The sequence below is a fragment of the Camelus bactrianus genome, chromosome 7 (genome assembly GCF_048773025.1).
Source record: "Camelus bactrianus isolate YW-2024 breed Bactrian camel chromosome 7, ASM4877302v1, whole genome shotgun sequence".
NCBI classification, from domain to species: Eukaryota; Metazoa; Chordata; class Mammalia; order Artiodactyla; family Camelidae; genus Camelus; species Camelus bactrianus.
In genome coordinates, this window is record NC_133545.1 from 77,694,730 (window position 1) to 77,712,011 (window position 17,282).

The following is a 17,282-nucleotide window of genomic DNA, read 5'->3' on the forward strand; positions in this document are numbered from 1 at the left end:
TACTTTGTTCACAGAGCTGTTTTGAGGTTTATATAAAATTAGATGAAGTGTGTGGAAATGCTCCACACGTGGTAGGTAGGTGTTTAGTTGAAACCTAATTTCCTTCTTTTTCATTCACTGAGACTCAGCTATTTTTAGTCATGTCTTACTCTCCTTATTTTTCTAAGACTTTGTGGGTATTTACTTCTGAAAGTTTGTAAAACAAATGCAGTAGGGCCTTCCCGCTCCTCCCCCCCCCCCAATAAAATTTTGTAATATGGAACATGACATTTCAAAGTATAACTGCTGGAGAATTGTACTCCTCCCTTTTGAGAATCACTGATCTAATGAAGAGTTGACATCTACAGAGTTAACTAAAAACACAAGACAGCTATGTCGAGTCCTGTAATACCAAAGCAGTGTACAAAAGCGTGAATGAACAATAGCGTTAGCTCTACCAGGAGAAATTTGAAAGAGGAGCTTGTTTATCCCAGTGAACATCTAATTGGCGTGATGTATGTGAGGGAGGATTTTGAGTACAGACTCCTCTGGTGTTGCTTTACTGTATCAGAGACCTTGCTTCCCCCAAATAGTTTGACAGAAAAATGAGACAGAAAACTTATGTTCGTATATGGGTTTGAATTAAGTCTCACAGTAGCCCTGTGAGATAAGTAGAGGTAACTTGAGGTTAAGCAACCTGCCCGAGGTTACCTGTAGAGCAGGTTAATTTCAAGTCTGTTGACTTGAAGTCTAGGCTCCCGTTTACTGTCCAGGAGGTTTACAGAAGTAAAACCTCCACTGTCTCAAGAGACCACACTTTTGATAGCCTTGAGTAATGAAAGGTGCAAACATACAGAATTCAAATTCAATAAACATTTACTTTGGTCCTTTTGTTACTTGTTTTGAAGCGGAAAATGTTTTTCCCACTTCATCTAAGGACTATTGTGATGGGATGTTGGTAGATGACTTAAATAGTGCTGAAGAAGTGGTCGAAGTTGCGAGGAGATGTGAGTGTACTGTGAATGGTGAATGGTGGGCCCCCGGACCAGCTGATGGGGCAGGGCACATCTAACTGGGAAGGATGAGAAAGCCTGAGCGCTCTGCAGAGGGAGGAGGACAGGACAGACTGCAGCTCTGCTCCAGACGCTTCGGGATAGCTCTGAGGAGGCGTGTATGTGTACGTATGGTGCAACTCTGAACTTCGTAATAAACAGAAAATGAGAACATGTTCAAGTTTCAGATCACATCTGTATGTGAAGGACGTACAGTAGATATTCACATGAAGTTTGAATCATTAGACAGGTTAAATGGTGTTCTGTGTGCGTAAGATGTAGGGAAGTTTTCTACAGAAGGAGTTAAAATGTGCTACCTAAAATTAATATTAGCTGTTCTGAGAACTCAACATAGAATGACTAGTTCCTCTCATGTCTTAGGCATTACTAAATAAGGACTCTGCACTGATACTACCAATTGCCTTTTCTTTTATGAGAAGTCTTGCAAAGGGAGCTGGGAGTGGGTGGCTTACCTAGACAGAAATACAGAAATTAGGAATGTGAATATACTCTGTTTTTTAGTACACTGTCCCTTAAATCTTTGTTTTTAATGTTCCTGCAAACTCAAGTTGTGTTTCATATGATTTTTTAAATAGACAAAGAGAACGTTTAAAGTATAATTCTCATTGTGTCAGACCTCTGTTCAAAAATCTTCAATGGTTCCCATTGTCTGCTAGTTGCTAATAATACTGGCCACTCTACATGGAGAGTTTGCTCCGTTAGGCACTACTGTAAGCTTTTGACATTTATTAGTTCACTGAGTTTTTACAACCTATATACGTGCTTTACTATTTCCATCTTAAAAACAAGGCGTAAAGATTTTAAGTAAATTGTCCAGGAAGTCAGTTTGTGTTACTAGCCACATCTCTTGTAGCTACCAATTTTGTAGGAAATTATTTGTTAATGCCCCAGCAGGTTTGCTGTATCTGATGATGGGACTGATTAATCAATCAGTACATAGTAGATTGTCCTTACGGAAAAGTGTTCATTTCTTGGGAATGCCTCACTCAAGGCAAAAGATGCCTTACATCTTTTAGATAAACCATTATTTGCTTAAAGTCATGGCATGATACGTGGTTTTTATTGAGATATATTGGATAACTTGACACATTTCCCAGAAAGGAAATTGCCAAAGCTAAATAGCTGGCTGTTTGGTCTCCTATTGTTAATTATTTTCAATTACTGTTCTGTTTAGGACATTAAGTACCCAAAGTGTGTATAGTATTGCCTTATGTCAGTCTAGGGATAAAAAAATCTTTTAAGAAGTCATTTTGCATATCTTTCACTCACTTTGTTTCAGTTCAGCCTCACACCTGCTCTGGGAGGAAAGGAGAGCAGGTGTCGTTATCCTTCTTTCTAGATTAGGAGATACTGAATTAGGGAGAAGCTCACTTAGGTCCTAGATTTAGTAAGTGATCGAGCTGGAATCAGACCCATGTTTCCTTACATCTCCTCCTATGCCCTTCTCACTACTCCGTAGTACATTTTACAATTGGTATTGTATAAGGCTCTAAAGCAATGTCCAAGAAATGGATAATAATTGAGGAGTGTAGGCAGAAAGCATCCAATATAAAATATTAGAAATAAAGTACGGCAGTAGGCAGTTTGGCTACATGTGTCAGGAGCCTTAAGAAGATGTTTAATTGCCATCCAACTACTACTCTGTCTCTGGGAATCTAAAGAAATAATCAGATGTCAGCAAATACTTAAAAGAATATAAATTCAGTATTATTTAGAAGAGTGGAAAAACTGGGAACATGTTCAGGAGTAGGAGGGGTAAGTAAATTTTGGCACACCATTATGATGTATATTATTTAGCTGTTTAAAATAGAGCTTTGAAAAAATGACACAGGAAAATGCTTATGAACCTATTAAGGAAAAAGTATATTGATCATATTTAATATGAAATATGAAGAAGAATTAATGATTGTAGGTATCTGCATGAAAAAGATGGAGTTGTAAACTAATACACTGAAATGTAACAGTATAGCTGGTCAGCGGGATTAGAAATAATTATTATATTCCTTTTTTTAAAAATGCTTTTTTCATTTTTTTCCCACAGCACTCATATTTTATAGTCAGGATAACATTTATTTAATAATTTTAAAAAGTTAATGAAAAAGCCTGTCTAGAAATATTTTGTCAATGTTTGTTGGTGATTATGTCAGGGCTTAGGAAGCTCTGGTATAAATATCTTTTCGCTGCATTTTTTGATCAGCCTGGGCTTGGGTACTTGACTTCTTTTAACAGCAGTATATTTTACTGTTTTATTTTAAGGAAAAAAACTATATGTTATATTAGAATTTTTTGTGTATTTCACATTAGCACATTAGAACTTTTTTTAAAAACCAGATTTGGAGTGGAGCCTGAAAAATCAGGAAATCTTCCTGCTTCTGTCCTCCATGTTAGATAACTAATTTGAGTGTGTTCAGAAGCAGGTGTCTAACCACATGTTACTTTCATGATAAAATTTAGTTGGTATATTTTGCTGAGGAATTCTTTAGGTGTATTAACCTGTATTATTTTCTTCTTTGTTATAACTTTGCAGTCTTGAGATGATGGTAGATTTACTATTTGTTTAGCTAAATATCCCACACTTATGCATCTTTCTAGAGATAGTAGCCTATTCAGAATCACAGGTATCTTTTTATTATGGTTAGGTCCCAAATCTCATTAAGAAAACAACATTTTTATTTTTATGAGAGGTAATAGTCCTTCAGCCTTTTTTAATTTAATTGAGGAAAAGCTTGTTAATTTTTTTCTAACTTTGAAGATACAAGTTTTTAAAAAAAAGTTCTGTTGATCTCAGTATTGGGGTCTGAAAGGAGAGTAACCAGATTAAAGAAACAAAATGTAAGTTAAGCTATTAATCCTTTGGGATTTGGGTATAATTTAGTGCTGACTACATGGTTATAGGCCAAGATATCAGGATGTCATCCCAGTCTAAAGGATTTGAGGGGGATACAAATAGCAGTATATGATTAAGTTAAAGATAGCATTGTGATGTCTCTGATTGATTTTATACTTACATCATTTCCAAATCACATCACTTAATTTTTTTTCTTATGTTATTTTTTAAGTCGGAGCACCATAACATGGTGTGGGAAGTGAAGACAAATCAGATGCCTAATGCAGTACAGAAACTCCTGCTGGTAATGGACAAGAGAGCTTCAGGAATGAATGACTCACTGGAGTTGCTGCAGTGTAATGAAAACTTGCCATCCTCACCTGGGTACAACTCTTGTGATGAGCACATGGAGCTTGGTAAACAAAATTAAGTTTTTAGGAGTTTCACTGAGATTCAGATTAATTTTCATGTTTAGCCGCTTTTCCACCTACCTTGACTGCTAAAAAGTATGTGAAGTTTTGTACATTAGGAGTTTTCAGTGTTCTCTTGTTACTGCTTATAAAATATTATTTAAAGCCAACATAACTTTGGGCTAGTTCTGGTTATCATAGACTCATTTACAGATGGTCTTTGTGGGTAAAGATGGGCCTTTCAACATACCTTATGAGAACCTTGCTGTGTGGCTTTTCGGAAGATGTTACTTTCGAAACATCCCTTTGAGCTCAGTAAATTATGCCTGGCCACTCTTCGTGCCTGGTGTGTTGGTACAATGGGGAGATTACAGTGGACCCTTGAAACTTGAGGATCTGACGTTTATGATTATCACTGCTGCCCAGCTACTCCAAAGACGAGATCTGTGGGAGTGTGTAGGTGTGTTGAGGTATGACTCGGCATCGTATTGCTTTGAGGTGATGAAGAGAGGTAACCTTGGCTTGCTGCCGAGCTCTTCATCTTGGCTTTGTCCCCATTTATTGTGCAGTTTTCCCTAATGTTCACAAAGACTCTGAGATGTTGTTATCCTCATTTTACAAATGATGAAATGGAGGAGGTTATATACTAGTGTGCTCTTGGGGAATTTGGAGATCCTGACATAGCCTGCTTGAGTGCTAAGGGGTTGCTGGGCCCCAATATTCATTGAGTAGTGGTTACAGTTGAGCAAGGAGCACCATTTCAGTCAGGCAGTTGATTCCCCATCATTACATTTTAGGTTTCAGGAGGAGATCAGGAGCCTAGGGTTCAGGAGTCAAAACCTTGTACTACCCCTCATGACTTCAGTTTAAAAGTAGTTTCCGCTATTTTTCTGGTCTCTGGCGGCAACGATGAAAGGAAGAGCTGCCGCGGGTCTGTGCTCACGCCTCGGGTGGTCTGGTCGGGCAGGACTGCTCCAGTTCTCCATGGAGAGGAGCAAGCAGACGTGCAGCGCGGAACCCAATGACCTGAAGGCCCGCAGCGCCCCGGCTACCAACAGGCGCCTGCTACGATGGGCTGATTGCACTGTGGGACTGGGCGGGTAGCCGGTGGCACAGGTGTGGTGGTCAAGAAGTTGAGATCTGGCCAGTGGAAGCCCACCTCTGCCATGTGCTGACCACTGTCAAGAACGGCCAGGCCCCACCCCGGCCCTCCACTGCAGTATCCGGCACATGGCCCGAAAGAACCAGGAGCAGCTGCCTCTGGACGGAGCCAGAAGCCCGGGCTGGGGAAGAGGGAGCAGACCCGCCCCACCAAGAGCGCCTGAGTACCCCTCCCTAAAGCAGTAGAGACGTCAGCTGGGAATGAAACTTAACTTTAAAGACAGAACCCTTTCCCTTTAGAGTAGTTAAAGATGTGATGGTCACAGAAGGAAGTTGGCAGTGAGGGAAGGGAAATGGCTGCATCACCAGGAGAATTAGAGGGTGGAGTTTTCTTAGATATTTTGACCGCTCCTGGAAAGTGGGATGCTTTCTAGTCAGTTTTACGGAGGAATGTCCTGAACCGGTACTTGTCAGACGTTTCGGGTTTAGTGAGCTATTCCGGTTATTCCCCCTGAATAGGAATTATGAGTATGTACTTTTGTAGTGACAGTTTTGGGGAACTCCCAAGACTAGAAGGGTTTCTTGACAGATACTGGAGACCCAGTGGATCTGTAGAGTTTGTAGGTGTGTGTTTCAGAGATTTTTTTTTTTTAAGACATGCAAGATGCTTTTTCTCCCATCCTTTCATTTTCTAAATTCAGGTTTTTTTGGAATTCAGTCTTCCTTATAGTATCATAGCCTTGGCATGTATGTGAGTGGTACTTAAGGACTACTGCTAGTTTTCTTTCTTGAGTAGCTGAGGATCTGTCATAGACTACATTTTGGAAACATTTTTTTGGAAAAAATAACTAGTAAATGTTACTGAGTTCAGACTTAAAATGTTTTTTAATTTATTAAAAATTAAAAAAAATTTTTAAAATTTTTTTTCAGGGGGATATAATTAGGTTTACTTTTATTTATTTATTTTTAGAGGAGGTACTGGGGATTGAACCCAGGACCTTGTGCATGCCAAGCCTGTGGTCTACCATTTGAGCTGTGCCCTCCGCCCCCAGACTTCCTCTTTTTAAAAAAAAAAAAAATTTAGTATAGATAAGGTTGAATGAGTAGTACCTAAAAATGTGTACCATGACTATTTCATCTTTGAAAATTGTTTTTATTTACTGCAGTGATTTTGTATAACATTTTAGTAAAGTGTGAACAATAAGTACATACATGCACACAAAAATGCCTCTTTTCTCATTAACATGTTAGCAAAAATGTCTCAGTGTGGTGTATGGATTTTTCCAGGTGAGCAATAAAAAATGGGGAAAAATCAGAGAACAGGAACAGTGTGTGAGCAGTAGTGGTGATGGCATGGTTGGGTGCTGCGGGTGTTTATGCATTCACATTAGTTAGGGTTACTTTTCCGTAAGACTCTGTTGACCCTTAAATGTATAAGGTGTCATTTTTTTCAGTTAAAACTTGTTTCATTCAAGAAAATGTTCCGAATTTACATTTTTCCACTCACAAAATTAATTAGCTAAATTTGAGGACCTCTTTTTCAACTGTAATTGTGATATTGTTCCCTGTATTAGTAACTTCTTGTAATTTTGAGTGTGCTTATTTGCAGATGATCTTCCTGAACTTCAGGCTGTTCAGAGTGATCCTACTCAATCTGCCATATACCAACTGAGTTCAGATGTGTCACATCAAGAATATCCAAGGTCATCTTGGACCCAAAATACCTCAGACATATCAGAAAACACATACGGTGAAAATGAGGTGGATTGGCTAACAGAATTAGCGAATATCGCCACCAGTCCACAAAGCCCACTTATGCAGTGCTCCTTTTACAACAGGTGGGACATTGGCTGTCTTCTTATTGAAAACTTCTACCATTACAAAATGCTATTGATTATTTTTTTCTGTGGTTTTAAAAGTGATAATGTGATTGACTTCTATTGAGTGGTTCATTAAAGTCAGGTAGAGTTAAGCTCCTTGTCTTAAAATGATCAAAGCTATTTTACCCAACACTATAATTTCATATTTTGAGAATCAGATAAAAGTGATAGGAGAACAACAGAGTCAAAAATGTTTGTAAATGTTTTAAAAGCATCAAAATATAAATTAGACCAAGAATACTCTTACTATAAATTTCTATTTATAGAAATGAAGATTATTTGTCTAAAGAACCATAATTAAAATGAACATTTTATTTTAATCACTTTTTTTTTTGGTGGGGAGGGGCGGTGGGTGGAGTTAGGTTTATGCTTTTCTACTTTTTAAGGGAGGTCCTGGGGATTGAACCCAGGACCTTGTGCATGTTACACACGTGCTCTACCATTGAGCTATACCATCCCCCTGAACATTTTATTTTAAACTTCTGTCAATCTTGATTCAGGTTCCTTTTGGTCTAGGTTTGTTTTTTCCCACAATGTATGTGGCTTTACGTTATTTGTATGGTTGCTAATACTAAAATCGTGAACTTACAAAAGTAGACTCCCATTGATAAAAACCACTGTTTCGTTCACCTAGAAGCCAGGGTTTAAGAAAATGAGTTACTGTGCTGTGAAACTAGGAAAGCTTCCAACTAATACTCCTAGAGAGACCTAAGTAGATAATATTTCATTAACTCTTCCCAAGGTGATAAAAATGGCTGTGTAAAAAGACATAGTTAAATATGACAGTTTGCAGGGGAGAGAAACGCCCAGATTTGTACTCGTGTGGGTGAGCAGATCAGAGTCCATACTAGGTGATGCAGGAATGACTGAATTTTGGTAGTTTTCCTAAGTTAGTACAATTCTTTGCTAAAGAGTAAACTTGTTAGGGGTGAAGCCCTGGTTTTCTTGGATCCCTTCAGTTTTGCTGTTTGTCTTCTGTTCAGCAGGTTATTGGTCTTGATCAGAGCAAATTCAGTTTAAGTCCCTGAAAATTTCTACAGGAATGAAAACTTGCCTTTTGAAGTGTTACTTCCTTAATTGTCCCCGTTTTCATTGTAATTTTTTAAATAGTCACAAAGCAAAACATTTTTTCATAATTAAAAAAGCAAACCCTGATTTTACTGGTGGACTTTATTTTTTCTTTATTTCTAGTTTAGAGATAATGCTTTTCATTTTTCACAGCAAACTTATGAGGGTTTATAATTTAGTTCACAGAAAGTTGAGTAAAGCCCTGAGAAGAAAATTAATATAAAAAAAAAAATAGAAGAGTAGCTCCCTAAAGATGTAAATTTCTTCTGTGCAGCATTTTCTGTGTTTCCCTTCTTCATAGGGAACGAGACGAAGAGTCATGCTCTGCCGTCTTGCCTGTCTCTAACACTGTCAGTGGCTGTTCGCGCACCTTGTAGAGTGCTGAAGTGTGTTAGTTACTGAACTTTGGATGTCTGAAGTCGTAACTGTACAGTACTGGGGGTTGAGGACAGGAAGAATCTGTGTTATCCCTGCACTGATAGAAGGATGAAGAGAGCATGGAATTAGTGGTTCAGACACACTGAGCATATTAATTTTTCAGAACATTTAGGCCGTGTACGTTTTAGAACATTGCATTGTTACTTCTCTTTTAAATGGTTAAACAGAGGAACTGATAAACTCATTTTATTCGTTATGAAAGCAGGAATGAACTAAAGGAATTTTTAGCAGTTTGGCCATTCCTAGTATTTCATAAAGATCTAAATGTATGTAATAAAAGGAAGAAATTGGGCAAAGATGAAATATGTAGTATTTGTATTTTGAAATATAAAATTGGAGAGTAGGCTAAAACACATGGAAATTTGAGGGCTTTTTATTTAAGAAGTGCTATGAAATGAAAGCATAGTTTTATACATAGATCCTCACTTAAAAGTAATTTCTGCAGAAATACAATGAAAAAATGTTAAGAGAAAATAAAAACTGAGAGGCTAATCAGATTTCTCAGGGAATAAGGGGGGAATTGGAAAGTAAGATGGCTCTCCCCTTTTTAAAAAGAGGATTAGTACAGACACGTGTAAACCTTTTTCTGTTAAGGACTAAATTTGTGTTTGACATCTCAAGAGAACTGTCCTGGTTTGAGATCTTCACGTTTACCTCCCAGACCCTGAGGTCAGCCTCTGGGCTGCTGTCCAAACCCCCGAGTCAGTACAGTTGCTGGATGGCTGATCCGTTTGTGGGGGAAGGATCTGAGTGTGTTCTTGGGAACCCCATGTACTCTAAAGGGAGCACTGCCTGGTAAAGGGGCTTTTGAAGCAGAAAGGCAGAAGAGGTACCTTTTTTTAAGGTGATCATGCTGGAAAATGACTAACCTCATATGTAGATGCTTTTCACAAGTTTGTATCAGAAATGGTTCCAGTTACAAGGAGTTTCAAATAGGTTGCTTTCTACTGTATTAAGTTTAAACATTTTGGTGTTATTGCCCACTGATATGGGTAGTTGGTAGGTAGAGGTCCGTGTTGGTCACATTAAGCTTCGATGCCCTGTTCATACTGAGATGAGGTGACTAAACAAAAGAAGACAGAAATGGAGAGGGAACCCCGCACGGGGGGTATTAACCTTCGTGAATGAAAATAGCACTTGTACATGTCCTTATTGTATGAATGAGTGGATAGACAAATGAAGCAGTAATTTGGAATTTAAAGTACATTGTCTAATTCGAAAAGAATAAAAACCTTTAAAATGTGTGAAGATGGCTTGGGTAAGAGGTTAAGTGGGAACAACATACTATAAAGGAAATCTTGATGTCTGTACCAGTATTTCCCGTAGGGGTGTTGTATGTAATAACGTTGGCATTAGGAATATGACGTTCTTTTCATCACAAGGAAAGATCTACTTTAAGGACCGCTGCTTTACAGCTAAAACAGCTTCTTTATTTTAGATCATCTCCTGTACACATCATAGCCACTAGCAAAAGTTTACATTCCTATGCACGCCCTCCACCAGTGTCCTCTTCTAAGAGTGAGCCAGCCTTCCCACATCACCACTGGAAGGAGGAAACACCAGTCAGACACGAAAGGGTAAGTGTATTCATGAGATGAAACTTTTATGAAGTTCGCACAGCAGCTGCAGTACATTAACTTCCCTCTCTAAGTTCTTTTGAAGCCCATGCAGATGGGAAGTAGTGTGTCTCATCGTGTTGTGGACTAGGTTTTATGTACACTATTAAGAAGGTTTGTTAGCAGTGGGAGCATGCATTGAACTAAAACTTCCCAGAACTTCAGTTTTTGAAGGTATTCTTTCCCCCTAAGTTTAGAGTGATTAAATCGCCCACTGAAACCTTCAGATGAAGACATTAACAAAATATGTTAAAAAAATAAAAATTAAAAAATTGGTCATATTTTTTACTGTAGGCAAACAGTGAGTCTGAGTCTGGCATTTTCTGCATGTCCTCCCTCTCAGATGATGACGATTTGGGATGGTGCAATTCCTGGCCTTCAACTGCATGGCACTGTTTTTTGAAAGGTAAAAAAAAAAAGAACCCTTGACTTTGTTACAGTTTACTTGTGCAGCCCACTAGTCACCTATCTAATATTTGTATTTTACTTAAACTGTAGGCACACGACTGTGCTTTCATAAGGGAAGCAATAAGGAATGGCAGGATGTTGAAGATTTTGCTAGAACCGAAGGTTGTGATAATGAGGAAGATCTCCAGATGGGCACTCACAAGGTTGATTTAAGATTCTTAAAACTTTTCCATAACATTAGGTTTATTATTAATCTACAGGTGTATCCTCCATTTACTTTCATATTTAAGTGACAGCTTACATTTTGGGAAGAGTTTCTGTGACTACTCTTGCTTATTAGCCTGATGGGGAGGAGCAGTGACTGTAGGTTTTACTTTTATAATTAAGCTTTCTTATATGGAAAAAAGTGTATTTATTGGCATTCTATACACTGTATTTTGGGGAAAACTAAACTGGCATTAAAAATAAAATGAATAAATAAAACAAAGCCTTACCTTAGGTAATATACAAAGTGGTTAATTCCCCTATGGATAACTGAGAGTTGATTATATTGTTACTTTTAAAATGACCCCATAAAACATGGCATTTTGTAAAGAAGCAGAAGCCGTAATGGGCGGCCCTAGCCTAGGATAAATACCGGTTGTCACCTTTAGCTTTGAAATCTTTAATTTCTCCATCTCCTCTGTAGGCAGAGAAATTGGGATGTGAAGTGTGCTTGTTTAAAATTCCTATGTGGATCCTGCTGTTCCCTGCTGTTGAGTCTCTTGAGAAAAATCCTCTCATGGCTGCCTTCAGTGTCCCCCTCAGCCTGTTACCATTATAGCAAAGTTCACCATGGTCTGACTTCAGCGTCTGTTGCCCTACTAACCTTGTCTCAAAGGCCACTAGCTTTATTCTGATTTCCAAAGAGCTTCCTGCTTGTTCTGCGTGGCATCTCTGCAGCATTTGACGCAGTGGGTTGTCTTCTCTTGATTTGTGTAGCGTGGCGGCGCCCTGATTCTTCTTCCACTTTCCCGTCTTTTTTGACTGGTGGCTTATCTGCCCGTGACGTCAAGTGTGAGCTACCATTCTAGCCTCCTCACCCTCGTCACCACGTCCTCTGCTCGTACTGCCCACAGCAGCTTCTTGGTGGCCTGTGGAAAGCACTCTGGTCTCGGAGTCAGGAAACCTGGGCTCTTTCTTGCTCTGCCAGCAACTGTTTGCATGACTGGCCTTGGGCAGGCTGCTAGACATTGGCTTCCTGGTCTGTGAGATGGGATTGGATTAGTTTTAAGTTCTCACAGCTCTAAGAACTAGAAGATTCTGTAATCTAGTTACTAGTGTAACCAACACTGGACTTACCTTTTTCTTCCCCCTTTGGCCTCCTTTTTCCCTTTTCTTTTCTTTTCCCTTTTCTTTTCTATTATCCTTCTTGATTGCTAGATTCAAAACTGGGAAGTTGACTGTTTTGGTTTCCTCCCTTCATATTCAGTTGATCAGTTCTATTTCCTTGAAGATTTTTACACTTATCCCTTTCTCTCATTGGTTATTTTGTTCACTAGTGACTGGATACTACAGCTACCTATTGGCATGTCTGTCTCCTTTGTGTTTCTGTGAATTTAAGGGTAGGGATCACGTGGTGTTTAATGTTTCATGTTTTCGGAGCCTAGCACCTGCCATGTACTAAATGCTCAATAAATATTAGTTGAAGTTAAATTTAGCCTAGTTCTGCCACCCCTGCACTTGCCAATTCAAGATTGTAATGGGGTTTCCTCATAATATCTTCAAGTAAATGGAGCACTAGAGGTGCCTTTTATCCTACAGTCTTTATCCTCATCTTAAAATTGACAATTAATAAAAATGCTTCCGTTGACTTCCCAGTACCTTCTCAAAGGAAAGTGTAAGCACCATGGCTGTCTTTAAGATCCCTTCACTGACTGACTGGGCCCTCCTTCGCAGTCTGAACTCACCTTGCATTTTCAGCAAATAAGTCGCGCTCTTCAGAGAAATTGTTACAACTGTTCTTGGTGTGAGGCATTTTTCTTCTGCCTTTCTAAATTTCATTCTTTTAAATCCCAGTCCAAATGGGACTTGAAAGCCCTCCCTAATCTTCTTTTGGAGTTAATACCTCTCTGTATTAAACTCCATTAGCATTATTTATACTTGAAGTGCTTACTCTAGTCTGCTTTATAGTAGTAATTTATGTATCTGCCTTTCTTCACTCCTGGGTCGAAAGCTCCTTAATGGCAGGGATCCTGTCTTACTTTTATCGTTTCCACAAAATCTTACGTCTAACAGGAACTTCATTCCATGTTGAATTGAATACTGCCAATTTATTTACTATATGCATGTATTTCCAGGGCTATGGTTCTGATGGTCTAAAGTTGTTATCACATGAAGAAAGTGTATCATTTGGCGAGTCTGTACTGAAGTTGACTTTTGATCCTGGTACAGTAGAAGATGGTTTACTTACTGTAGAGTGTAAGCTGGACCACCCTTTCTATGTTAAAAATAAAGGTAGGGCTTCAATTTGAATTTGTAGTAACTGTTTTAAAGAAAGCTTCTTAAATTTATAATCATGTCTTGTGGCATAACTCTTTGATGATTAAGAAAAAAATTTTTTTGGAAGGGAAAACTTTCAAACTAAAGAAAACTACCATAAGAAATGCCTTATATAGTAAAACCTAGTGATGTTTGAGTGTCTTAGTCGTCAGGTAGAGCTCTGCTTCCTGTGGGTGTGAACGTGGAGATTCGTGTAGCGTGCTACAGTAGCTCTCTGTTGTCTCAAGTAGTTCGGGGAATGGAGTATTCTAGTAATTGCATTTTGGTTTAGGGTTGCCAAATATGCTATATACCTGAATCACGATTCAGAGACTATTTCATGGTCTCAATCATCATCGTGTATCACTATCTTGTAGGTCAGTGGAAGTGCTGATTGGTAGAATTGCTATATTAATAAAATGGTGAATTAAATTACTTTGGAAGGCTTTTACACTGCAAAATAAAATACTTGGACTTGCTTTGTGGCAAAGATACATGACTTGTGTTACAGAAAAACTCAAGTAATAACTTTATTTTTAAGATGCAGAAGTGCTATGTCTATTGTATAATAAATAATTCGAGTGCTTTCTGTCAGTCTCCATCCTTTATGTAACTGTTGTTTGTTTTAACTTTAGGTTGGTCCTCATTTTATCCAAGCTTGACTGTGGTACAGCATGGCATTCCATGTTGTGAAATTCATATTGGTGATGTATGTCTACCTCCTGGACACCCCGATGCCATTAATTTTGATGATTCAGGTGTTTTTGATACATTTAAAAGGTAATATTGAATTCTTCTTTTTTCCCCTCTCTATCAAAAGTTTACGCTTAATCTCCCTAATGATTGCTGTTTAAGAGGTTAAACGTTTAAAGATCTGAGAATTACAAAAGGACTAGTTAGAGGAAGTATATACAGTTGACCCTTGAACACCAATCCTCCACACAGTCGGAAATCCACGTGTAACTTCTAGCCGGCCCTCTGTATAGGCAGATTCAACCAACCATAGACTGAGTAGTACGTACTATTGAAAAAAACCCACATATACGTGGACCCAAGCAGTTCAAACCCGTGTTGTTCAAGGGTCAACTATATATGATTAAATGAAAAAATATTTGGTAATTTAAGTAAAATAATAGTTCAAGAGGAGTTTTACACTGAGTAGTCATTTAGGAAAAGTGAGTTTGTAAAACATTTAGATGAGGAAAAACACCTAGGACCAAGAATTAAATAGATCAGCTTTGATACTTAAAAAAGAAAAATCTGCTAAATCTGGCCAGTTGTCTTGAACCAGTCCACAAGTCTGTTAATTGTATCTTTTTTTTTTTCCTTTAGGTAACTGTATCTTTGTTTAATATTCATTTTGACAAGGGCATTAGTTGCATGGATTAATAAAATCATAAAAATAGCAAAAAGTTGACATTTGTAAAGACTTATAGAAGGAAGTGATTTGTCCTGAGATTACCTTGTAAGTGGCAGAATAGGACAAGAATCCATGTGTACGGACACTCAAGAAGGTTGACCAACTGTCTGAATTTGTGTGGACCGTTTCTGGTTGTAGCACTGGAAGTCCTGCATCCCTGGAAACCCCATCCCTGGGAAAATGGACAGTTGGTCACCCTTCTCCCAGAAGGAAGCCAGAGAAGGTCTATATGTAATATCTGGGATTTTAAGACCCATTCTTTCTTTAAAATAATTATCAAATCCATAGGCATTAAGTAGAGAATTCTCAAGAGTTCCTGCTGGCCTGTAGATTTTATTTTGTTCAGTTTAATATAATAAAATATAAGGTTAATATGTTTTTACTTTGAAAGCATAAGTGAGACTATTTAAAAACAAAACAAAACCCAGCATGGCCTGGCACAGGCTGTGTGATCAACAAACATGTCCAAGATTGAAATCTAAATGCTGTTTGATTCTCTGTCTCTCATATACACTCTGAAAACCAAGACAGTGTTAAGGTCTGATACTCAGAGTATTCTTAGGATGTAGATCTGTGCTACCTCTTATGTTTTGGTGAGAGTGTAAACTGTACCATTTTGGAAGATAATTCGGCTTCATCTTACAACACTGAATATCAGCAATCCCGTGCCTCTGGATGTCAACCTAGAGAAGTAGATTCCTAGAGACATGTGCTAGGAGATGTGTAAACCATTTCATAGCTGTGTTGCTCATGGTGTAAAAAACACGGGAACAGTATCAGCACGCATGAACTGGAGAGTGAATGTGTATGTCGTGATGTAATCACACCGTGGAATTCTTTTTGTCAGTGGAAAATGAATGAACCGTGGCCATACATTTTAAAACAAGGGTCAGTTTTAGAAATAACAAAAATTCCTCCCAGAAATAGTTATGATTCCATTTTTTATGCAATCAGATGTTCTTTGGAAATACAGCTAATAAAAGTTAAATCAATGTATATAATCTTTCTGTAGTATATAAAATACACATTATAGAGTTCCGTCGGGGGTCCCCAGGTCCACCCCAGGCTCAGTGATTTAGCGGGAGGGCTCTCACAGGTTCCAGTACATAGTCACACGCACAGCTATGGATACGCAAGGGTATGAAAGCAGAATCATGAAAAGGGAAGACGTGGGCTCAAGTCTGGGACAGCCAGGGTCCCAGGAGTCCTCTCCTGGTGGAGCCACACAGGACAAGCTTATTTCCCTCAGCAGCGAGTTCCGACAGTGTGTACGAATCGCTTTCTACCAGGGATACTTGTTAGACCCTCAGCACCAGGGTTTTAGTGGGAGAGGTCGCGTAGGCTGCCTCTGCCTGGCAAGTACCAAAATTGAAAGCTTCCAAAAGGAAAGCAGGTGTTTAGGGTAAACTGTATTGTTTGTGCACATAGTTCAGAAACAGTAAGCCTCTCCTATCAGTTGTGGGAATGATGGGAACCTTCCTGAAATCCAAGTTCCAGATGCTCGTCAGGGCCAGCTTTGTAAGTGACCCTCTGACAGGACAGCAGGACTGCAGTGTTAACTCTTCTGCACAATGAAACATTGTCTATGACATGGTAATATAACTGCTGTATTAATGTAATGTTGCTATAGTTTTTATATGTTGTATTTATGAGTGTATTATAATGAAATTATTGGAAAAGTGAGGGAATGATAACTCAGGAGAGTGGTTCTCTGTGGGTGGCAAATGTGGGAGTTTAGTGATATCAGAAATATTCTATTTCATTAGATTGTGAGTTCATTCGTATTTATTTGTATGAATTATAGCTTACATTTATATGTTATATACATTTTTTTATATATCAGGTATTTCATAGTGCAAAACTTTCTTTTTTAAGCTGAAGGAACACTTGGCTGTCTCTTGGTTTTTGTAAGACAGCAGGTTCCCATTATTTGGTCCCACTGAACAGCGCTCACTCCTAGGACAACTGGTCTCACTTCTCTGTGGAGTGAGAGTGGCCCCCTTCCTTTCCCCCTTCGTGAAGGAGTGGAAATGGAAGTTCATCCAGGAGAAACCATGAAAAAGTTGAGAAGCAGGAAGTGGACTAAATCTTCACCGTGGACTGGGTTATGACTTGGCAGGTCAGAGGAGATGCTGCCTGCCGTGAGGAGGTCAGGAAGGGAGAGAAGGGCAGGAAGCAGCAGCTCTTAGTCCAAGAGGGAACTCAAGAATTAAAGTCCCAAGTGCCCCCTGGGGATACGGGACAGGCTCTTGGGTCGTGCTATTCAGGGAAGGACACTTGAATCCTTGAAATTTTTGCTTGGTGGGGACCAGAAGATGTCAGTGATAAACTGATAAGCTCTTAGGTACAATTTGTGGCTCTTGTAGAAAGGAAGCTTCCAAGTAAGCACTTGAGTTGAAGAAGCCCGTTTGAGACATTGGGGATTGAAGCCAGTCTTCGCAGTATCAGGCAGGTTTAGGACAGTTGTTTCTGAAGTTGGTGTGTCTGTTCAGGTGATGTATTTTAACTTGCTGAATGCCTCCTAGGTCCCGGTGCTGTACAC

The 17,282-nt window shown here is 38.9% G+C and overlaps 1 protein-coding gene across 3 annotated transcripts in view; it reads left to right on the forward strand.

Annotated features, from left to right (window-relative positions):
- The window catches only part of HBP1 (HMG-box transcription factor 1), a 28,238-nt gene that overhangs the window by 3,683 nt on the left and 7,273 nt on the right, over positions 1 to 17,282 (forward strand). For all 3 annotated transcript variants that reach the window (XM_010946710.3, XM_074367661.1, XM_010946711.3), the window contains exons 2-8: positions 4,112 to 4,295; positions 7,000 to 7,228; positions 10,215 to 10,353; positions 10,687 to 10,798; positions 10,891 to 11,003; positions 13,140 to 13,296; positions 13,956 to 14,100. In XM_010946710.3, the coding sequence (XP_010945012.1) occupies positions 4,112 to 4,295; positions 7,000 to 7,228; positions 10,215 to 10,353; positions 10,687 to 10,798; positions 10,891 to 11,003; positions 13,140 to 13,296; positions 13,956 to 14,100 (1,079 nt within the window). The remainder of the gene's footprint in view (positions 1 to 4,111; positions 4,296 to 6,999; positions 7,229 to 10,214; positions 10,354 to 10,686; positions 10,799 to 10,890; positions 11,004 to 13,139; positions 13,297 to 13,955; positions 14,101 to 17,282) is intronic.